Source organism: Antechinus flavipes, chromosome 3 (genome assembly GCF_016432865.1).
Source record: "Antechinus flavipes isolate AdamAnt ecotype Samford, QLD, Australia chromosome 3, AdamAnt_v2, whole genome shotgun sequence".
NCBI lineage: Eukaryota > Metazoa > Chordata > Mammalia > Dasyuromorphia > Dasyuridae > Antechinus > Antechinus flavipes.
The window spans coordinates 290,461,112-290,485,657 of NC_067400.1; the positions used below are offsets into that span (position 1 = coordinate 290,461,112).

Sequence of the window (24,546 nt, forward strand, 5' to 3'; positions counted from 1 at the left end):
ATGTGGTTGTTGGTCCCTCTTTTTGGCTGTTTTTTCATTAAGAAAAAAAAAATTCCTGAAACAAAACAAAGCCAATAACCCCAAACTCATTGTAAATAATTACACTTTGATCTTTTATAGCTAAAAGACATCAACATTTTGCATAATAACTTTGGTAAGGTCATGGGAACATCACCTGTTGTATTTAACCCAAGTTTTGTTACCCTGTATAGTTTGTTAATTTACATAGCTGAATTTAGCTAATATATTCTTCCTCCCTCCCACTTTGCTTCATACTTTGACTTGCCACAGTTCTTCATATTTGCTGTTCTTTATAGTTCAGGGATATCCCATTGTGTTCTTATATTTCAGCTTATTTGCTATCAAGTTACCAATCCTTGCTCCATTTTTTTTTATACCTTTTTGCAATTACAAATAATGATATTAGTATTTTTGAGCAGGTAGATAATTATTTTCCTGTCAGTGATTTCCTTAGTATAGGAATCTAATAGTAGCATTAAAAGGTTCAAGGATTTGAATGATTTTATGGTTCTTACTATAATTCTGTACTGCTTTTCAAAATAGTCAGGCCAGTTCCCAACTTTTGTAATTAGTCTTTCTGTTTTCCTACAACTCCAGGCGGTTCTTTTCTTTCTACCCTTAAGGTAGAGAGTCTGGAAGGTCAGAAACGGGAATTTGGTGGAAGGAACCAGTATGTAGTAGTAGATTTGATCTACTGGGATAGAAGTTGTTTCTGGGATAAGAGGAACCTTAATTTCAGGGAGGAAACATTTATGGTAGTTTATAACTGAGTCATGTGATTTCCAGAAGAGAAGACTAGATGTTAAAATGAGGTGGCAGAAGAGAGAAACCAGCTTTTACCAAGCTGTGTCAGAGAGTAGCACCAACTGTTATATACAAGTGGTTAATAATTTTTTTCTCAAATGAACTGGGCTAAAGACTGATGGGTTATAAGTAGATTCCAGGTAAAATAATAATAGCTAGCATTTTTATAGCGCCTACACTATGTCAGGCTCTTGGCTAAGTGCTTTATAAATGCTTCCTTTTAATTTTTATAACAACTCTGGGAGGAAGGGGCTTTTATTATCTCCATTTTACAGGAATCTGAGGTAGATAAAGTGACTTAGCTAGGGTCATACAGTTAGGAAGGGTTTGTCTGAGGATGAATTTAGTTTTACTAATTGGATTTAGAATCATTCCATCTAGTGGAAACTTCTCTTTCATTTATTGTTGTTATTCTGTTGTGATCCCATTTGGGTTTTCTTTGCAAAGATACTGAAGTGATTTGTCATTTTCTTCTTCAGCTCATTTATAGATGAGAAAACTGAGGGTAACAGAGTTAAGTGACTTGCCCATGATTATACAGTGTCTAAGGCTGCATTTGAACTCATGTCTTCCTGACTAAAAGTCCAGGAACAATTTTAATGTTAATGTGATTCTTTTCTCAACTAGTTTTGTCAAAGAATCATAAAATTATATTATTAAGAGTAAAAAAGACCATAGTGGTCATCTTAGACAGTCCCTTAATTTTATAGTTTAAAGAAATTGAGAATTAGAATGGATAAATGACTTTGAGTTACATTGGTTAAAAAAAAAATGGTTAAACTGGAATAAAAATCTAGATTCTCTCATTTTAAATCTGGCACTTTCCCCCACCACATTGTGCTTTCTCCCTCAGATTTTACATTTTGAGTACCAACAGTGCTTTTATATATATAGACTATAGTCTAAAGACTGTGATTATTTGCATTCCCCTCCTGCTTTTCTGTCTGCTTCTCCACTTTATATATAAGCAGAAGGTACATAGGAATAAAAGCTATTTTAAAATTTTCTTTGTTTTATGTTTTTCTTTGGCATTTGGAGGTACACAACTAACTAGCTATTGATTTAAACGCCTGTTGTATTCATAACTCGGGATATTCAATAAAGAAAACTTAGATTTTTTTTTTGGTAATCATGTGTATTTTATTTAAAAAATTTTTAATAATAGCTTTTAATTTTCAAAATGCATGCAAAGATAGTTTTCAGCATTCACCCTTGTAAAACCCTGTGTTTCAAGTTTTTCTCCCTTGGCCCCACCCCATCTACTAGATAGCAAGCATTCCAATATATATTAAAGATGTGCAATTCTTATATGCATATTTCTACATCTACCATGCTGCACAAAATTTGACATCTTTTAAACATAATGGCTACTTACACAGTAATTCCCTTAGGAAACCTACATTTTGTTACAGTAAGCGCACTGTTGTCCCAGAAATTTTTGTAAATTCTTATTTGAAGTTAACTGTATCTAGAGTTTTGTTGTATTATCTGACTATCCTTAATGGTGTAAATTTTTATCTGGCGATCAAGATGAATGATCAATGTGATCCTATACCATTTTGGGCAGCATTTATTTTGTGCGCATTTGAACTTCTATTGTACATTTAAAGCCTTTAACAAACAGGTCCCCCTTGCCTTTCCATCCTCATTGTACATTGTTCCCTTCTCTCTAGTTCATTCCAACTGTCCTCTTGGTATTCTTTACACATGCATTGGTTATCTCAGTACCTTTGGATTGACTCTTATGCCCTCTTATAGGATCACTTGTTTCCTCAGTTTAGCAACTGTGTTATATGTGAAACCTTTTCCTGATATCCTCAACCTTTTGCTAATGATCTCTCTCTCAAGTTACCTTGCATATATTATATATGTTTATGTTGGTTCCCATGAGAAGAGTATGGTTTTTGAGGGCAAAGACTGTTTGATTTTTGAGTTTATATACCCAGTGGTTGGTATATTTTCCTTAGTTCAGGTGCTTAATAAATGTTGTTGATTCTCAACTATAAAATGGGCATAATAATATCTTGCAAGTTAGCTATGAAGATCAAATGAAATAATATTTATGAAGTGCTTATTGTTAACATAGTATATATCATGGATTTTGCTCCTTCCTGAGTCACCTTGTTGATGGAATGTCATAAGTTCTGGTTTCTGTGTTATAAAATAGTCACATTCTTTTTACTTTTATAGCCACAGTTGATCTGTTGGTAGGAGAGAAACCAGGTCTTTTTTTTTTTTTTTTTTTAAATAACTTTTTATTGATAGAACACATGCCAGGGTAATTTTTTAACAGCATTATCCCTTGCATTCACTTCTGTTCCGATTTTTCCCCTCCCTCCCTCCATCCCCTCCCCCAGATGGCAAGCAGTCCTTTACATGTTGAATAGGTTACAGTATATCCTAGATACAATATATGTGTGCAGAACCGAACAGTTTTCTTGTTGCACAGGGAGAATTGAATTCAGAAGGTATAAATAATCCGGGAAGAAAAACAAAAATGCAAATAGTTTATATTCATTTTCCAGTGTTCTTTCTTTGGGTATAGCTGCTTCTTTTCATCTTTGATCAATTAAAGCTCTCTTTATCAAAGAGATCCACTTCTATCAGAATACATCCTCAAACAGTATCGTTATTGAGGTATATAATGATCTCCTAAACCAGGTCTTTTTTAACATATACTTTGAAAGTATACATAACGTAATTTTTAAAAATTTATTATTAAAGCTTTTTACTTAAAAAACATATACATGGGTAATTTTTCAATATCCCTTGCAATACCTTCTATTACAAATTTTCCCCTCCTCCCCACTCTCTTCTCTAGATGACAGGTAGTTCAATACATGTTAAATAATAACATAAAACTCTTACAAGAGAAATAAAAATGTTTTAAGTTGATAAATGAATAGTTAAGAAATAACATTTTTACTCTAGAAGAATATAAGTAGAAGTTTGATCAAATTCAATCTTATTGGTGATTTTATATATCTTTATATTTCAGATTTAAGAAAGCTTTTTCATTTTATAAGGACATATCTAACTAAATTCTATTCCTTTTGTTTTTGTGTTGCATTGGTTTTATTCTATGACCTTAAAGTTTTAAAACTTGCCATTTGTTAAAAGCACATTAGTGTTTGTAAATGTTATATATGGAGCTTTAAGGTTTATGGACTCACTGCTCTAGACCAGATGTGTTAAACATAGGCCCTGGACCACATCTCATGACACTTTTAAGTATAACTGGAACCAGATTAAAATATAATTGGGAAATTTATAACAGCATATATAAAAATACGATAAAATATAGATTATATTAATGTGTGGTTTTCTAAATCAGTATATGACTCTCAAGGATCTCTCTGTATGGGCTTAGTGGCCTCCATTTCTGCTTTAGTACATGATCTGTGACTTTGATATGCTTTCACTGGGATTGTGTGTCAGTTTCCTTTTGAAAAGTAAATATTATAAACAAAAATCACTTAAAAACCAAGAGCTGCAAGGTACTTTTCTTTAGAGGGAAAGCAGCCTGTTATGATGGATAGAGAGCTGGTCTTAGAGCTGGGAAAACCTGGATTCAAGTTCTGCCTCCATCATATATTTGTCACCCTAAATAACTTAATTTCTAGCTCACTTGTTTTTGGATAAAAACAAGGACTACTAAACAATGTTATGATTTGTGGGGGCACATATTAATATTATCTGTATTTTATCGTATTTTTATTTTATTTTGTGTAATATTTCCTAATTACATTTTAATCTGTTTTGGGCAGCGTTTGTATCTGTAAGAATTTCATATTTGTTTCATCTCTTTTAGTCTCTAAATAGCAGAGAAGTTACTGACCTGCTTTAGTAGAGGGAGTTTCTTCATCTAGGAATTCCCTATAACAGTGAAATTACAGGTCTAGTTTCCATGGTTCCCGTAATACAGATACTTTGCATGATTATGTCTTAATGTTTTAAATGGAATTATTTATTTTAAAACACTTCATTTAGATTTTATATTATGATGCTAATATTCATTATGCTTGTATAAAATACTTTTTATTAATTTTAAATAAATTAATTAATATGCCCTTTGCAGTTAATGGACAACCAAGGCCTCTTGAATCAAGTCAGGTGAAATATCTCCGTAGAGAACTGATAGAACTTAGAAACAAAGTGAATCGTTTGTTGGATTGTTTAGAACCACCTGGTGAACCTGGACCTTCCACCAGTCTCCCCGAAAATGGTATGTTGTAAACCTGTCTTTGACTTGTAATTATCCATTTCTTATACCAAGGAGGCACTGTCTTCAGCTACTTTTTTTTTTTTAAATCTAGATGCAAGTTTATCTATGGGGAATTCCTGGTATGGAAAATTCCTCCTTCTCTACAAACTTATGTAAACATAAATGCATGTATAGACATATATGTACATAAATGCACCCATGCTTCTACATGCATAAACACATATAATCTTAATTGCCTACATTGCTAAAAGATGAAGTGATTTGTCTAACTTCTTTTTGCAATTTTTTATAAGAATATTCTGAGGCCTCACAGTAATAAGATTATTCTGCATAGCCTGTATAATAGGATTGTAATTGGTGGAATAGTTTTACAATAAGCCCTTCTTTTCCTATCACTAATAAACCATATTGAATAGGATTTAAGGTAGAATATTTCTGTGCAATATACAAAGTGATGTAATGATGAAAGATCAGTGAATAATCTTATCGCAATATTTTAGTTATTGTGTAATAAAATGTAAAAAAGTCCTGACCTCTGTTCTTCTTTTACAAAATTCTTGCTGCTTATAGATTTGTTTTTATCCCACCATAGGAGACTAAAAGGTTATTATCAGTGATTGCCAGCTACTAGTGTTTTTGTATATGTGTACACATGCTTGCATGCAAATCAGTTTTACATATATAAAATACAAATAATATTTTTTATGAGTTGTAAGAATAAATGCTCACTGAGGACATGAGCGCTGACCTTCTTGGGAAAAAAGTAGAGTATAAACTCAAAATGTTTATTTGTTGATTTTTTTTTTTTTTTAAAACAGAAGAAAAACCTCTTTAATGTATAGTGTCTTTGATTTGCTACAGTTATCTGGTGTGATTCCTTGTGATTTAAATTTAAATGAAACTCTTCAAAATTAACTTGTAATCATTTTATGAAACTTTTAGAGGCAAATATGATAAAATGGGAAGAATACTAGTCATGTGATTCTGGTCTGTGACTTTGGACAAGTCATTTCACTTCTGTGGGACATGGTATCTCTATAAAAATGAGAGAGGTGGTCCACATATAGTGCTTTGTCACCTCTAAAATTCCATGATCCAAAATACACTTAAAAAAAAATAAATAAAAAGTTTGTCGTATTTTTCATTCCTAGAACTTTATTAATCAAAGATTGTTAATAATGTTATACTTATGTTATTATTTCTTTTTAAAATGAAAATGAATTTTGTTCTTCCTTATTCTAAATCTAGATACTGTGGATAGTAGGGAAGAAAAACCCACTGCTTCTGATTCTTCAGGCAAACAGTCTACCCAAGTGATGGCAGCAAGTATGTCTGCTTTTGATCCATTAAAAAATCAAGATGAAATCAACAAAAATGTCATGTCAGCCTTTGGTCTTACAGATGATCAGGTTTCAGGTAAGAACACATGTTTCATTAAAGGTAAAATTTAAAAACCATTTATGAGCTTGTGCTGCTTTTCTTTTGGTCTTTTCTCTCTCTATCTCTTTGTCTTCCTTTCTCTCTGTCTCCTTCTGTCCCCCCTCCCTCTTTCCTCTTCTCCTCACTCTCTTCCTCTTCCTTTCCATCTTCCCCTTGCATTTTGACTTTTCTGACATCTTCACTGAACTGAAACTATTCTTTGAAACTATTGGTGTCTTCACTGACAAATTCAAGTTTCTTTTCTTAGTCTTCTTTCTTAGTAGTTTGCATTGTTGACTTTCTTTTCCTCTGAGATACTTTCTTCTTTCTGAGTTTTTATGGCATTGTTCTCTCTTGGATTTCCTCCAATATGTTACTACTTTATCAGTTTTTATTGTTGTTTTGTTTTGTTTTGTGGAATCACCATCTCTATACTCTTAATACTCTGTCATGAGATCTATTTTTATTTTTTCCCTCTATATTCTCCTAGTGAACACTTACACTCACATGAATTTAATTGTCATTATTTTCTACATGTGATTCTTAGATCTATATATCCAATCTTATATGTCTGACCTCCTGTCTCACATCAGCACCTGCCTGTGGCACTGGGTGTCCCCACAGGCTTCTTAAGCTCATCATGTCTAGAAAAGAGCACATCTTTCCTCCTAGATCACTTCTTAACTTGCCTGTTTTTTTGAGGGTACCACCATTCCAGTTATTTAAGTTCATAGCCACAGTGTCATCTTTGATTCCTCATTCTACCTAACTAGATATATCCATTTTGTTGCCAAATCTTATTGTTCCTACTTCTACAGTATCTCTTCCATATGTCTTTTTCTCTTTACTCATATAGTTATTCAGGACTCATCTTTCTCCTAGATAATTGAAGTTAACTATTAGTCTTTCTGCCTCAAATTTCTCCCTTTATCATGTATCTTCCATGCAGCTCTTGGTGGTTTTCTCAAAGTCAAGGTCTTACTATGTTGCTCCATTACTGAATAAATTCTAATAATTCCTTGTTGCTCCTAAGATTATTTGCACACTCCTCTGCTTGTTATTTAAAGCCATTGACAATTTGCCTCCAGTCTACCTTTTCAGACTTTTCTACACATATTACTTTGTTTCACACAGTATGTGATCCCACCAAACTTACCTACTGGCTGTCCCATTTCCCTTGCTCCAATATTTCATCTCCTCTCACTTTGCTTTTGTGCAAATTATCGGCCCTCCTGCCTCCTTTCCCCCTTCTTCCACCCTGCCCCTCCCCCTGTGTCTAGAGTGCACCCTTCTACTTATTTGTCTTTTAGACTCCCTACCTTTTTTTAAAGTTTACTTTTATGCAACTTCCTATATGAGAATGTTTCTTTACCTTTAGCTGCTAGCACTTCCATTTCTCTGCCTCTTCTCCCTCCTCTAAATACCTTTTTTTGTATATATTTTGTAACTACTTATATGTACATGTTGTTCTTGCTGAAAGAATGTAAGTTTTTTTGAATTCAGGGATTGTTTCATGGTTGTCTTTGTTTCCTTACTACCTGTGCTAACCGCAGTACCTGTCACATGGTAGGTGCTTAATAAATAAATATTTGTTTATTGATTAAAATTTGAACTAATTAAGAACTTTAGAATTATAACAAGAGAAAATTTTAGTTTGTTGTGTTTTGCTTTTGGGGTCACTTCAATATTTAAATCAAATTCCTAGGTTAAAAAACACCTTCGTGTTTTTTTTCTCTCTTTTCCAAGTAACTTTTTAAACTTTTTACAATTCTCTCTTGTATAATCCCATTTCATATATTATACATACAGAATAAACAATAAAATAAATCATAACTTTATTCAACACACATATCAATAAAAGAATGGTTGCTGCTTTAAATTTTTTCAAAGTAGGACTCCAGCAGTCCTGAATATGCTTACAGGAGAGGTTGAAATTGCACTTACAAAAAGCATCTTACTAAATCAAGTGTATTTAGAGGAGAAACATTCTGAGGGCAACACAATTGTGAAGACACATTGAGGAGTCAATTTACAAAGTATCTGAAGGAGAAAAGGGTATCAAAGACATGGAAAAAATTTTGGATGTTTTTGGTACTGAAAAATCACTGACTATACCCCTAGCTACCAACTCTAGGCCTGTTTTCCTATCTATACAAAATTTTTGAAACTTAACCCAGGCATGAATTGAGGATATTCTCTATGAAGATTTTAGTAGGAAAAATGCAGGTTTTTTTTTCCCCAAGTACTATTCCACACTGGACTACATCTTTACCATTTTACAGTATCTTAAAAGGTAGAGAATGTAAGCTTTATTGATAATGAAAAAGCATTTGATTTAGTAGAGTTAAATTCCACCTTCTGGTATCTCTCCTAACGAGTTACTTTCATTATATCACAGTTGAAGATTTTCTGAAAGATTAAACAACTGACATAATCCTATTTAATGACCCTCTCATCATAAACATTTGATGAGCTTCCTAAAGTATTTATGGGTGAGAATACAACAATCCAAGTTGAAGAATTCTTAATGGATGGTGAGGTCCTCCAGCTGCTTCTGTTTGTGAGGTAGTATTATTTTGTAGTTGATAGCTTCCTAGAAGAGATAAGTAATACTCAAGAGTTGTTGGACCTTGTTATCTTCACAGGAAAGGCCAAATAAATAAAGAATATCTGTTACTTTGATTATAATCCTGCATTCTTTAGAATATATATTTGGGAGAGACAGTACAAATGACAAAGAGTTAAATCCAGAGTTAAAAGGAGGACATTAGGTAGTATTGTCTGTTTTTAGGAAATTTCAGATTTCTTCTAATGATCCAGTTTCCCATGGAAATGAAAATAACTTTTTAGTAACATTTTATAGTCTTCCTGTGTGGCTGTTAAACATATAATACACTTGTTTCCAAAGATTTAAAAATGAATTTTGCATAAGGACCAACATAGAGGCACATGGCTGTAGCATGTAAGCAGGAATAGAGTTTGAAGGAGAACAGGAGTAAAATATGTTACCAGGAAAAAGTAGGATAGGAAGAGTAAGCTGGTTGGTTCTGTTGAGGGTGAGGGATGATAAATGAACAGTGTTCCACTGGTACCTTTTTAATGTCTAGAGAAATTGAGGAAAGTCTCCAGCAAGTTATGGTGAATTTCAAGGAAGATGTACACAGTATGGGCAAGTATGGATGACTGCCTTTTTGTATTGTTGAAAGGAACGGTCAGATGTACATTTATTTAAGTAAGGCAACCTAGTGGCATATTTAATAGTATTATGAAACTAGAACAAAATTTTGGGGGATGTGAGGAAGGAAAAAAAGAGGGATGGATTGTTATCTATGTTTAGTGCCCAATTTTGGAATATTCAAGTAGAGATGATGCCTTAGATATCTGTGGAGATGGGCTCCTACTTTTTCAGTAGCTTCTTGGAATCAGTTCCACTTGATTTTTTCATAGTCTAAATTTCCTTTGAACTGTAAAAGATGAATATTGGAATAGCACTGATAATGACATTGAGATAGTTGCTGATTATTACAGGGGGATTGTAGGAATATACAATCAACTTCTTGCTCAATGTCTTTGGAGACTTCATTTGTAGTCTGGAACTTGTTGAAAAATAGCAAGTAAAGAAAAAATTTAGAGTTGAAGGGAGGAAATACTTGGTTCTTAGACAAACTTGTGATATTATTAGTGTGAGTATTTCATCTACTGATTCAAAGTATGAACTATCTAATCCTGTGCAGTTTTTGTCTTCCACCTTCTTCTGTGAATTCTTCCATTGAGGAGTCATTCAGTATACTGAAACCAGTTTTCTGACATTTTTAATATTCTAATATGACACTTAAAAATTTTACTTGTGGTTTAAGCTTGAAATATAGTTGCTTTAATTATCTTCCTCCCCTCCCCCCCTTTCTGAATGTAATTTGCTTTTTAAAAAATATTAAGCTTCTACTTTATTAGTTTTATGCTAGGTTGTTGATTATGCTTTTCAACATTCTTCAGGACCACCCAGTGCTCCTACAGAAGAACGTTCTGGAACACCAGATAGCATTGCTTCCTCCTCATCTGCAGCTCATCCACCAGGTGTCCAGCCACAACAGCCTCCATATACAGGAGCTCAAACACAGGCAGGTCAGATTGAAGGTAAAAAATAAGAATTAAATTGTGAAATTAAGTATAAGTTTTATTTATTTATTTTTTAAAATAACTTTTTAGTTTACCAAATACATGCAAAGATGGTTTTTAGCATTCACATTTGCAAAACCTTGTATTCCAACTTTTTCTTCCTCCCTCCCTCAAAACCCTCCCATAGACAACAAGTGAGCAATCCAATGTAGATTAAACATGTGCATTTCTTTTAAACATATTTCTATATTTGTTATGTTGCACAAGAAAAATCAGATCAAAAGTGAAAGAAAAAAGAAATGAGAAAAAAGCAAACACACACTACAAAAATAAGTTGGAAATATACTATGCTTTGATCCATTTAAGTCTCTGTAGTTCTCTCTCTAGATGTGGATGGCTCTTTCCATCACAAGTCTATTGGAATTTTAAGCACAGTTTTAAAATGGAAAATTAGGAGAATCATATTTGTACTATGTTCAGAGCACCACTAGCTAACTAACATGAATAGAATTTAAAAGCTTTAGTTTATACTTGTTTATGTGTTAGTTTTTTGTTTTATTGTAAGGTTCCATAGGAAAACACCAGGTGGTGCTCTAGTTATATATTTTAAGGGTCAGGTGGTAGTGTGTATTTCATTTTCATTGTGTAAAGAGGGGTAAGTTTGTAGGAAACAATCTGTTTGATTTTCTTTTTTTAATGGCATTGAATCATTGTGTAACTTTTTCCTGGGCAATTCTTTTATTGTCCATTGACTACTAGCATGAGATCTGGGTAAACCTTTGAGAATTGACACTTTTGGTGATTGGTAAGGGAGTAATTAGCATGCCCTAGATTTAGGGCTTTCTTTTTTTCCTTCTCTTACCTAATTCTAACTGCCAGAACAGTAGCATAAAATTACTAGAGTAGCATAAATTAGAGGCAAATAGCTATTCAAAGAAGCAGAAATGTAATCAGAATAAAAATGTGATATGTGAAAATCATATTTAAAGCACTTCAGATCTATAAAAGCCTCATAAATAACACTCAACAAAATTCCTGTTGTAAAAATTTTGCATTCTGTTAAAACAGTCGGAAGGATGGTTTTTAAAATGCCCTTTTTTTTTTTAACCTGAAATCAGTATGCAAAATTATACTAACCTTCATAATAGTGCAGTTATTCCATCCCAAGGATTTGAGATTTCTATTTGATAAGGATTTAAGTCTTTAGCATACATGGCAGGGTAGGAACTTTTGCTTTATACCGTTATTAATTGAAAGTGACTTTGTTAAAAGTATATTAGTAATTAGTGCCATGGAACGATTTCTATGTGTTTTGCAACAGTAGATTCTCTTTTTTTTTTTTTTTTTTTGAGAAATGAGGTCTTTCAACTGTAAAAGATTTTGTTATTTTCAGTAGAACAGCCATCTATACCTTTTTTGAAGGATTTAAGATGAAAAATCCTCTCCATACCCAGAGAAGGAAATGATCAAATCTGAATACAGATGGAAACATTCTCTATTACTCTATCTCTCTTTATTTTTAGTTTAATTTTTCTTGAGGGTTTTTATTTTCATTAGCGTGGGAGATCTTATGTTTTTATGTTTTTTTTTTTTTTTTTTTTCTTTTTTTGGGCTGAGACTGTTGGGGTTAAGTAACTTGCCCAGAGTCCCATAGCTAGGAAGTGGTAAGTATCTGAGACCAGATTTGAACTTGGGTCCTCCTGACTTCAGGGCTGGTATTCTATCTACCTTGACACCTAACTGTGAAATTCCTTCACAATTTGATTATTAATGGAAATATTTTGCATAATTTCACATGTGGTTTCTTAATTGTGGGTGGAGATAAGAGAGAAGAACCTAAAACTCAAAAATCTTAAAAATAAATATAAAAAATTTGTTCTGAATGTACCAGGGGAAAAAAATACTAAGTAAATAAAAAAATACTTTGGAAAAAACCTAAATCTTCCTGAATTCAAAAAAAGGAAAAATCTTTATTGGAGATCCTTGTTTTTTGTTTGTTTGTTGTTTGTTTTATTATAGCTTTTTATTTACAAGATATATGCATGGGGAATAATTTTTCAGCATTGACAACTGCAAAACCTTTTGTTCCAATTTTCCCCCTCCTCACCCCCTCTCTCAGATGGCAGGATTGATCAATACGTGTTAAATATATTAAAGTATAAGTTAAATCCAATATATGTATACATGTCCATACAGTTATTTTGCTGTACAAAAAGAATCAGACTTTGAAATAGTGTACAATTAACCTGTGAAGGAAATTAAAAATGTAGGTGGACAAAAATAGAGGGATTTGGAATTCTATGTAGTGGTTCATAGTCAGAAGATCCTTGATTTAACACCCTACCCCACCCCTCAGTTTTTTACTTTTCTTCTAATTTTTATTGCATTCATTTTGTTTGTGCAAAAAAAATTTTTTTAAGAAATGACTAATAGCTTTTTATTTTTTTAAATACATGCAAAGATAGTTTTCAACATTCATCCTTGCAAAACCTTTTGGAACAGTAGATTTTCATTTAGGGAACATAGATTTGTTACCCAAATTGGTAGGTTTGTCTACTTCAGAAAATATCTCTGTTGATATTATAAAATGTCTTACAATAAAAGATGCTTTAAAAAAAAACCCTTAAATACTTTAAAAAATTATTTCAAGCTGAAGTACGAAGTTTACTAAGTTGTTAGACACAGATGTTTTGACTGACTTTAGCCAAGACATATATCAAATACCTGAATCAAAATCATAAAGAAAATAGGGTTGTTTACAAATTATTCTGATTAATTAAATGTTTTAGTTTTATTGTTGCCTTTTTGTTTTTTCACAATTCATTTCCCCTTCTAACATTGATCCCTTCCTTATAACAACAGAAAAATTGAGCAAAGCCAACCGATAGGGCTATGATAGCATATGTTGCTTCGTTCATCAGCAATCCCTGTCTTTCTGGAGTGTCACATGTGAAATCCCAGTTTGACTGAAACAGAATGTATGAAGGGAGGTGATAAGGCTGGAAAGGTAAAGTAGGGCTTGGTTATGAAGAGCTTTAAAAGATTGAAATAAGATATTTGTATTCTGCAGTAGAGGCAATAGGAAGCAATTAGAGTTTGAGTAATGACATGGTCAGAGCTATGCTTTGAAGTAAAACAGTTTAATATGTGTGTGCAGCATGGATTGGAGTGAGGCTAGAGATAAAGCAAGGAGACCAGTTAGTAGACTAGTGCAGTAATTCAGGGGACAGATGAAGAGGGCTCAAATTACTTGGGAAGAATATTTGATTTGGATTGAATTCAAATCCAGGTTCTGCCTTTTATATTAGCTTTACGATTTTAGGCAATAAACTCAAACAACTCTCTAAGACTCAAGTTTCTTCTTTCGTAAAAATGGGTATAACACTACCCTTTACAGTGTTTTCAGATTTAAAGGAGATGAATGTATTGAAAATATTAACTATTAATATTTTTAATATATTTGTTGGACTTCAAAATTCTATTCTTTTGATTTGTAGGTCAGATGTATCAACAATACCAACAACAGGCCAGCTATGGTACTCAGCAGCCACAGGCTCAGCCTCCACAACAATATGGTATGCAGTATTCAGGTAAGCAGCAGACAGAAGGGATTTAAGTATATGGTTTCAATGTTATCTGATATTAACTACTTGAATTTTACATTTGATTTTATTTTTAGAAATATATATATATATATAAAACACTACTTGGTACTTAATTATTCTGGTGAAGAACATTTAATATATTTTTTCAAATTTCTAATATTTTAAATAATTGTAATTTGAACAATTTAGATTTAAGTATGAGCATCAAAAACATGTATTTCTATGGTTCTGGTAGATAATGGTTTAAAAACAACAGAATAGAATTTAATTTCACTGAAATCATCAAATATATGAGACTTCTAAAAGAAGCCGGTTTGCAGGAAACAAGAATTTGTCACAAAATAAATCACAGTTAAGAGAAGTCCCCCTGCCCCCAGTTTGTAAAACTTAATCTTAGATGACCTGATATTTATGTTCTGAAAAATCCATTTCAGCTTGTCAGTGTCAGATATTTCCATAAGTTTATCTAAATTAAATCTCTTGGTTTGTCACAATGAAGCCAATATTCTTGATTTTTCCAATATTCCAGTATTTTAAAAATTGACCTAAATGACCTAAGGGTCAGATTGTATAATTATTAGATTTTTAACAAATTTTTTGAAATAATGGATATTTGAACAGAAGTTATACATATAAAGTGGATTGAAAGGGGGTCATTTAACAAGTATTTTTAATCACATTAGTGATCCTAAAAGTGGAAATTATTTTAATTTAATAAATGACTAATGGAATACTGATGTTAAGTTTATAATTCAGATACTAGCTTTATGTCTGATTTAATTTGGAACATTGGATAGGTAGAAAGGGCATTGGATTTGAAATGAAAATTTCTGAATTCAGATACAGGTTCTGCCCCTCCCTTACTGGCTCTATGACTTAAGATTTCTAGGCCTCAGTTTTCTCATCTATAAAATGGCAATTTGGAATTAGTTGACTTCAAGTGTCCCATTTAGCTTTAAATCTATAGTGATTATGGGAGACATGTACTGGCTTTAATTTTTTATTTTTATGAATAATGAAGCTGTTGAATACAAAATAATTTGCCAAATATATGTTAAATTCTGTTAAAAAGGATGCTACCAGTTTTGTTCTGAAATTTAGTAGTCTCAAACATTTGATGAAACTGGATTTTAACTTTTGGGGTTGTATACAAATTTTCATTATAGTAATATTGGCTGTAATTCAATAACTGCATAAGCTGCCATTCCTTTCTCTGTGGCACAGAATAAAATTTTTTAAAAAATGTTAAGACTTGTGTTGTAATTTTTTAAAGCCAAACTCTTTAAAAAGAGTTTTATTCTTTCAAAATAATGTGAATTTTAATTAAATAATTTATATAATGTTTAGAGGTAGAAGAAACCTTAAAGATCACCTCTTTGAACTCTCAATTTTATAGATATTGAGTTAAAGGGGGGTTATCTTGGGTAAGGGTATTTAGGGTAAGGTTACCTAAGATAACCCAGTTGCTTAACACCAGTCAGTTGAGGCTATATATCTCATGTCTGGCACTTTCCTAAGCATGGGCTTTTTCTTTTACACCATGCTGCTATAAAGCTACAAAAGTTCCTTTTCTTAAAGACTTCAATAAGAACTTTTTTGAAAAAGAGAAAACTTATCTATATAACGGGTACATGGCTGCAGTGTTATTTCTCTACAGAAATTGAGTTGAAGTGGAATTGTCAATAAAATGTTTACTAATTTTTTGAGCTTCTTTGCCTTTTAGGCAAATGGTTAATGATAGAGTGTCTAAATAGATGCTTTAGGCCTTATTTAAAAAAAAATCTCAAATCTCAAGTTTTTGAAATAAGTGGTAAGACCCAGAAAATATAATTTACTCCATTCTCTGCTGCTCAAAACTTTTTATTGAAAGTGGATAGTTTAATCTTTTCCCTTCCTCAGGCGTTTTATGTTATTTGCCCAGTCCTGAATTAAAAAAAAAATAGATTATAAAGGTCAAACCAATTTTTTTAGTAATAATTGGAAAAAAACTCTTTAAAAGGTTTTTTTTGTTTTGTTTTGTTTTGTTTTTTTGGTATTGATTAGAAGCTCACTAAACATTTTTTTTCCTTCCTGGATAAAATATTTGAAATTTTAAATTTATTATATACTAAGGGAAAATGTGCTATAAGAAAAGCTTTTTTAGGGACGTATAATCCGAATCCTAGTATTCTGAGACCTTTAATCTTTAATTTTTTTTTTTAATTAAAGAAAGACTTGTCTCTACATTCCCAATTTTCTTTGATTTCTGTTATTTACACAAATCAGAAGGTATTACAGTAGCCAGTTTGGAAAACAAAAATTGTGGAAATATGAAATTGGTACATTTTGACATTTTTGACACGTTGGTGGATGTGTCCTCTTGACTGTTGGCCATTTTCAGGTTTTTCATAGAGTTTTATCAAAAGGTTTCTTTCATGAGTAAATTTTAAACCTAAGTTTAAGGTGAGTTCAGGATATACTCAAATGAATTCTTCGATCCTTATTTTATATTCAGGGCTGTGCATATTTTAATAATTTTCTTATGTATCTGGTGTTTAATGCTGACAGGATTCCAGTCAATGGAGAGGTTTCATTGCAAGTAGCTGCAGGTGTGTTTCATAGTAGAGATAAAAGCTTTCAGTTGAAGCAGACTTCTTTTTAAAAAACAAAACAAATCACATTCTATGGGAACATGGTCATAGTAAATTATGAATACATATGTTGATGGGGGTGGTGTAGTATTTTCATGTATTATATTATATTATGCTAAATATTATAACTTAAAAAGGTACAGATATCAGATGTAAAATATAAAGGGAAATACTGTTTCAGGAATTATGAAAATAATAATGCTTTGCAAGAGTTAAATGTGAGTTTTTATGACTTACAGGAAAGAGTAAGCAATATCTCATTGCCATCATAGAATGCACCCAACAGCATTATAATGTTTTTCTTAATTTTGCAATTTATTATTTTAAAAAAAAAACAACACTCTGCAGGTGCACCCCTAAGAAGAATGCACTAGAAAATGTGATTTTTATATGAGATTGTTTTTATGTAGTTCTCCCTACTTATTCTTTTCTGACTCTATTCAATTAACCTCTCTCCTTTCTAAAATGTTATAACGGTTGAACTAAAAAAAAAAAAATTGAACACTGTGGCTTCAGCTTACAAAATAAAATTGTGGTTAAAATGAGTTTTCTGTTTCTGCAAGTGCATTTGCTGTGTAGCATTAGATGATTATTTGATTTTTGAAATAATACGTGTAATTTGCTGCTGTGCTTGATTTTTTACAAATGCCTGTGATTTATTTCTCTTAAATTTGTTCGATCTATGGACAGTCCTTCTGATTAGAAAGGCATTTTGACTCTTATGTTAAAAGTTACTAATCAGGTTTTGTGAAACCATTTTACTTACATACATGCACACACAAATATATTGTTATTTTACTTTTCTACCAGGCTACAGTCAGCAGGCTGGACCCCAACCTCCTCAACAGTTCCAAGGATATGCTCAACAACCAACTTCCCAGCCCCCAGCTCCTGGTTTTTCTGGACAGCCTCAACAACTGCCTGCTCAACCTCCTCAGCAGTACCAGGCGAGCAATTATCCTGCACAGAATTACACTACTCAAGCTTCTCAACCTACTAGTTATACTCCTGCCTCTCAACCTGGAATGGCTCAAAGTCAGCCAGGTGCCTATCAACCAAGACCAGGCTATACTCCACCTCCTGGAAGTACGATGACCCCTCCTCCAAGTGGGCCCAACCCTTATGCACGTAACCGTCCTCCCTTTACTCAGGGTTATACCCAGCCTGGACCTGGTTATCGATAGGGAAACATGAGCTGCTTATTGATTATGTTACAGGTAAATGCAGCTGTTAGCTACTTTCCATCCCAACAGACTCGATCTACTTTTAATTTGTATTAAATTTCAGAAACTCCAAAAAAAAAAAAAAATGGGCAGAGCATTCTTTATGGTATCATTGTTGCTATAAATTGAAAGTATAATTTGCTGGAATAAAAGATCAAAATAAATCTTTATTTCCCCCTGCTTTAAATTGTATCAGCTTCCTAGTTTTTTGTTTTGTTTTTTAAATTTTGAAACACTACTCTAAATGTGTATAAAGTGATTGAATTCTAGCTTGCCTTGTCCAGAGGATAGTAAAATGCTAGGTTGGTTAAGATTTAGCCATATTCTCTGGCTTGTTTTTACTATTAACATGATGTACTAAATTAGATCCCTTTGAAATAAAAACTAGGTATTATGTAAAAATGGTAACATTGACATTGAGTGGCTAATAAAATGATTGAATTCATTACTTGTCTTGTTCTTAATCTAGACAGTGGTGTAGTACTTGTTTAGGGAGAAATCAGAAGCATTAGCTTTCTTTTATGTGTTTTTTACATGTATTTTGTCTCAAAGCTCTTGAAAAGGCATAAAATTTTCTCTAGTACAGGGACTCTTAGATTATTTTTAAAATACTTTGAGACCTGTATTTTTCCTGTGTAAATTCTATGCATTTTATTTTATTCATTTAAAAGCATTCTGAGAAAGGGTCTTGTAGGTTTCATCAGAAAATCATTCCAAAATATTCCATGATCATAAAAAAAATTTGAGAATTCTTGCTTGAGCTATTGAAAGGATCTGATTATTCAGAGCCAGGAGAAAATCAGTACATTGAAAACTCATTTAAAATAGACCTCAGAGACAAACTAACCTGAGATAAAACTAGCTATCAATCAATTTAAAAATGTAATGAAAATGTGCTTTGGGATTTGAAGTATGCAATTCCATATTAACTTAAACTTTAATTAAGGATTCTCTTTCATTCGTATAAGGGACAGGAACATGTATAGGAGAAAATTAAGTGATGTAAATCATCAGAAACAAAAAAAAAACACATTTCTTAAAAAAACTACATCTCTTTATTGCAGAGTTCATTAATGTTTGAAAAATTAAAAAAATGTATGTAGCATTGGAGGGGGAAAATTGAGGCATTTTTGTAATAAAGGTAACAATAAAGAAGACATTAAACACAGTGAATAACCCCCTTCCCCCAGGAACAGTCTTTATTTAATCAGATTGTCTTTACAGTTTTGAGTTAAAAAAAAAAAAAACAGAATTATAACAAATATCCCCCTTTGCATTCATTCATAGATGTCTTTTATACAAAATATATATAGCAAATATCCTGTACATTATTATAGACCTTGTTCATTTACTCTTTTGTGCTCAAACATCAGAACCAGTGCTTTACAACTTGACTAGGGACATGACCATGTTAATAGATTAAATGAAGACACACAGTTATTTCAAGGGACAGTGGAAATCTTAAGTTTGAAAAAAAAAAAATACATCCATCCTAGAGCATAGGTTGACGGGAGAAGAATAAATCTGAAGTAAACAGGACTTGCACAAGTGATGCAGAACTGCTAAAATGAAACTTGTCTATTCCACTCAAGTCTTGACAAATATATCTCCACTAAGTATTTGATTGTGTGTTTAGACTAGGTTTCAGAGCTCTTCCAGAAAAGCTCATTCAACTGTTTCTAATCTGAGGTTTATGTAAATAACTGGGAAAATTGTATTTTCAGCTCTATTGAAGAAGAGTTTGATCCAATAAGTTAAGGTTAATTATAAAGGGAGGAAGAATAGAGGTTTGTAGAGTTACCTAAACAGGTAATAAAAGTGAATATTTAAAATTAATGCATTATACTTTTAAGTTTACCATAAAAGTGCCTCAAAACATTTATTACAACACTGTGATAAATAACATACAAACTGTCATCTCTTAAAATAACATGAGCAGGGAGCCAGCTTCCCAAATTCCTGTTACTGCTTGTATCTTTATTTAAATGACTTTGTAGAACCTGATAAATATAGTAAGCAGCCTATTAATAAACAGTTAATATTGCCATTAATTCCATTTTAAATTTCTATACATAGTAAACAAAAGATTTAAGTGGGACAAATACTATAAAATTTCCAACTCTTTCCTTGATGGAAAAGAAGGCATCTTTCATCACTACTGCAGCGCATTTACCATTTTCCAGGTATCGTAGTTCCACATTCATACCATTGGACATAGTTGATCTGTGTATAACCACCTATTTCTCCAAATTGGACTGGTTCTTGGCGAACTGCTCTAAAGTAGCCTAATAAATCAAATAGATATAATTTAGCACACTTTAATTTCACTATACGTTTTCTTTTTTCTATAATGGAATATTTCATAGTACTGAAAAATATAACATTTAAATTAGTTGGCAGTATTTTACTTGTAAATGCCCTCATGGTATATTTTAAAATTTTAGCCATGTAATATGAAGGATTGGTTAATCTGTGTAAAAATATTTACTATTCCCACACATTTGAACATGCATTTGTTAACATGCTCCTGTTGTAAATTTCATATTGTTAAATGTTCTACAAAAAATATTTTGCTTTATGCAAGGTATTTTCCTAAAAAATCATGCCCCTCCAAATTGTTTACATAGCATTTGACATTTAAAATGAATTAAAAATACTTTTTCAGTAAATCTCTTCCCTTTGGTTTCTCTTTCTCTACTCCCTCTGAATCTCCCCCCAATCCCATTCTCACCCCAACCCTCCCACATACTCACACTCTACTATTGATAGCTAAGCAGTGTATTATATAGATGCTAACAAAAGTTCATGAATCACTCCAGTATGGTTCATCGGGCAAGCATACTTCAATTCACACACAGGTTTTGTTTCTGAAAGATCATGTATGTTTTAAGAATTTTAAAGTATAGTAGGTATTTTTTAAAGAAATACTGTGGAGAATCTTCTAATAATATGAATACTCTCTAATGTGTCTGATTCAGATTTTCTTAAAGTGGGGTAACTTTTTTTGTGGGTAATTTCATTTGGCTCTGGTTGATCCAAGATTTCAGTTGCTAAATTGTGGAAGCATGGTGAAGGGTGTATGACTGAAAGACTCAATAAATGGAAGGGAAGTAGAACCACCCATTAAAATTTTTTTTTTCTTTTACAGTTTTCTGTACTTAATAAATATTTTGTTCAATTGAATTTTGCCAAGGAACTTCATTTATCCCTATGAGCATAGGAAATAATTTCATTAGCTCCACCTACCTTTATCCTATTTTATAGAACTGGAAAAAATAATGGGAATATAGTTAGTGTAGCCTATGTATTTTACAGATAAGGGATGTGTCATATTGATTTAAGTGAGTGGGCGCAAGATTAAACAGAAAGTTAATGAGGGAGCTAGACAGAACTTCTGTTTTCCTAGTTTAGTGCTTTCAAACAATTTTATCTCCATCCTCTGTATGTACCTTGTATATTAAAGCTATGCATGTGCTGTGCATTTCTCTCTGTTTTTAATCAAAATTTACTATAACAAAACTCGAGGGCAATTAGACCATTTTAGGAGAATTGAGTTCCAATGAAATACCTTCTTTGATCGGCAGCTGATCAGAGTTGAGTTGTTGTCCAGTTCGGCCATCTAAAAAGGAATCTACAAACTGGCAGTGATCTTCCCCATGTCCTCTCTGATCTCCTATGTTGTAAAATTTTCCTGAATACACAAAAATTGAAATGACATTGAAAAATGTTTAAGCCAATAATGGTTTATTTGCCATAATGTGTGGGTATGAATCTACTGAACGATTTAAAATTCTCTTTTTCTCTTCCTCTCTTTCCTTTCTTCCCTCCCTCCCTCTCTGCCTGTCTCTCTCATGTACACTCATACACATAGCTTGAAGAAAGCCAATAATTTTGATGAGGGGAAAGATCTTTCATAGCACAGAGTTGATGAATAGGGCTTTAAATAACTCACAGTTACATAGTGCTTTCATAACACTTCGTGCACAACAGCTAGAGTAAGTAAAATGAATTTGTTAGGAAATTGAGTCACAGGTGACTTGTCCAGGGTCACTATTTCTAGTGATATCCAGGGTCATTATTCAAATTTGGGTATCCTGAATCCAAAACCAGTGCTCTGACAAGCATTGTTTCCTATTCCAGTTCCTTCACCACCACCACCATCCCCTTTGCCCCTCCCCTCCCTCCGGTTTTCCTCCTGAGTTGCTGAGTTGTTTTTTTGTGCCTTTGATACTGTTTTGGAAATTTAGATCCAACTACAATCAAAGTTATATTATCTGACCAGTTGAAGGAATAGAGGGTGTTATTTAGTTAGAAAGTTTAGGTAATTTGAAAGCATTTAGTAGTGGATTACTATGGGGGCAATTATTTAATTTTCATAATTAAGTTTAGAGAGCACAGAAATCACCAATAATCCCAATAAAAATTAAGAACACTTAACTAGTACAGGAGAAATAGCTTAAATGACTTCCAGTAGGAAGAATGGATTAAGTGAGAATTAATTAGCTACAAGCTTGGACTTTTAATTCATTTATTCCTATTTCCTTCCAATTTATTTAATTCATTTATTAATTCCTATTTATTATTAGTAACCTTAGTTACTAATGGATAGAATGTTAATACCATTCAAAAAAATTTTTAAGCCAGTTAATATTGTGATATTAATGTTATCAGTCATATTAAAAACAATATAAACAGCCTCTTTCAAAGTATGTTTGGTAACTATAGTTACAGATCAGTAACCTCCATTTTCTAAATTAAAGATTTGTATTAAGAGGTTCATAGACCTTTACAGTAGAGTAAGTGGCAATAGTATTTTATTTCATATATGCTTATTTATATATTAGGTTTTCTAAGATAAAGTTATTAGGCAGAACAGGGATGTTCTACATTAGTGGTCATTTCAAATGTTAATTGTTTGACTACATTAATGCTTAATTTTTTTTTAACTGAATTTTTTTTCAGATGGCTATGGCAAAAAATTATAATGTAAAACACTATTTATTGTGCATGGGACTAAGTTTGTGCCTTTCTTGTTTTCTTGTATATAGTTCCAAAAGGTAGAATCAAGATCTTGATCTGTGTTAAAAAAAAAAAATGCTTCAGTGACATTTTAAGTAAAGGTATTATATTTTTATTTGCAAATCCCAGTTACCTGCATTCCATAGCAGAAAAGCCCAAGGTAAGTCATTTAATACCCAAGCATTGTAGTAAGAGGGAAATGTCTGAAAACTAAAGACCAAAACTCAAAAGAGGTGTATTGAATTACTCTTACCTGTGAGTGAATCACTCAGATAAATCTTGTATCTCAAAGAATTACATAGCTGCACACCTACAAACTTCTTATACCAAGTTCTCTTGACATACTGTTTGCCTTTGCATTCTGAATAAGAGTCTGAATTAAAGGGTATTTCAGTCCAGATGGCATCTCTTCCTGCTGCATAAGAGAAATACAAAAGCCAACTTTATTTTCTTGTCCACTATTTTGTATTCTGGGAGTGGGATGCAAGATAATTTTTAGAGTTGTCTAAAACCTACAAAACATTTACAAGTTTTAGTATCAGATTGCTGGCACCTACCTGACTTTTTCCAGTAAACCAAAAGTATTGAAAAGATTTTTTTTAAAATGCCTGAATTATATTCAATAATAAAATGATATCTTTGAAAGAATGTTCAGCATTAAAATAATGTTCAGCATCATATAGTATTTAATATTCAAAGTTTTCTGCAATTCTGGATATAGAGGATAACATTTTGGTGCTAATTTGGATTGCCTTATATAGTATATAGTAATATTTCAATTATTTTAAACGTGGCTTTCAGCTAAATCTGGGAAATTGCATTTTGGTGATTAAGAGATTGGGATGAGAAAACATGAACTGGTTCAGACATACTGATGCAGACTCATTTCAAAATATCCAGGTTGCTCCTGGAGCTTCAAAGAATTGAAGTTTATTATACATTTTAGGTAAACATTTAAATTGCCAGGAATTCTTAAGAGCTCTTAATGGGAGATGGGAAGACATGTGATTATTAAAGTTATGGTCCATGCCTTGTCTTAAAGGAAGTTTAAATAAAAGATCCAATTTATGCTTATTCAGTGCAACATCCTTACCTGAAATTGGCTCACTCACTCTTGGATCCGCTGGGGAAAAAGTGTAAACCAGGAGTCAGTCAATAAGATAAATATTGCCCAACATTATAATCTAACATCTCAGTAAGGAAATTGGATTTCCCAGTTGCTACAGAGTATTATTTATGAAATGTCATGCCCCAACTAAACATTGAATTAGATTCGTTTTTGAAAAGTTTCCTTAAATATTGAAATTCATTTCTACCATCTCATAGCTATTTCCCTGTGGCATGTGGCTCAGTCATTCAGTACTATTTGTCATGGGCGCTTAATATCTTCCAAATTTCTAAGATTATACCCTAGGTCCAGTTTCTAGCTCATCTCAAAGACTATCAGTTACCAATATGTTAACAAGGTTGTTGGTGGGACAATT

General features: G+C 32.3%; 2 protein-coding genes across 4 annotated transcripts in view; one reads left to right on the top strand and one right to left on the bottom strand.

The window, feature by feature from the left end:
* The window catches only part of TFG (trafficking from ER to golgi regulator), a 34,623-nt gene extending 16,135 nt beyond the window's left edge, over positions 1–18,488 (top strand). For 2 of the 3 annotated variants that reach the window (XM_051985199.1, XM_051985200.1), the window contains exons 4-8: positions 4,904–5,050; positions 6,299–6,466; positions 10,463–10,603; positions 14,083–14,175; positions 17,631–18,488. In XM_051985199.1, the coding sequence (XP_051841159.1) occupies positions 4,904–5,050; positions 6,299–6,466; positions 10,463–10,603; positions 14,083–14,175; positions 17,631–18,004 (923 nt within the window). In that variant the 3' untranslated portion in view covers positions 18,005–18,488. The remainder of the gene's footprint in view (positions 1–4,903; positions 5,051–6,298; positions 6,467–10,462; positions 10,604–14,082; positions 14,176–17,630) is intronic. The other variant, XM_051985201.1, reaches the window with a different exon arrangement.
* A 587-nt stretch (positions 18,489–19,075) lies between these two features.
* ABI3BP (ABI family member 3 binding protein) overlaps positions 19,076–24,546 on the bottom strand; it is a 134,203-nt gene continuing 128,732 nt past the window's right edge. Inside the window, exons 50-53 of the mRNA XM_051990599.1 lie at positions 24,156–24,185; positions 23,316–23,477; positions 21,612–21,734; positions 19,076–20,328 (exon numbers count right to left, since the gene is read on the bottom strand). Coding sequence (XP_051846559.1) covers positions 20,213–20,328; positions 21,612–21,734; positions 23,316–23,477; positions 24,156–24,185 — 431 coding nt within the window. The 3' untranslated portion in view covers positions 19,076–20,212. The remainder of the gene's footprint in view (positions 20,329–21,611; positions 21,735–23,315; positions 23,478–24,155; positions 24,186–24,546) is intronic.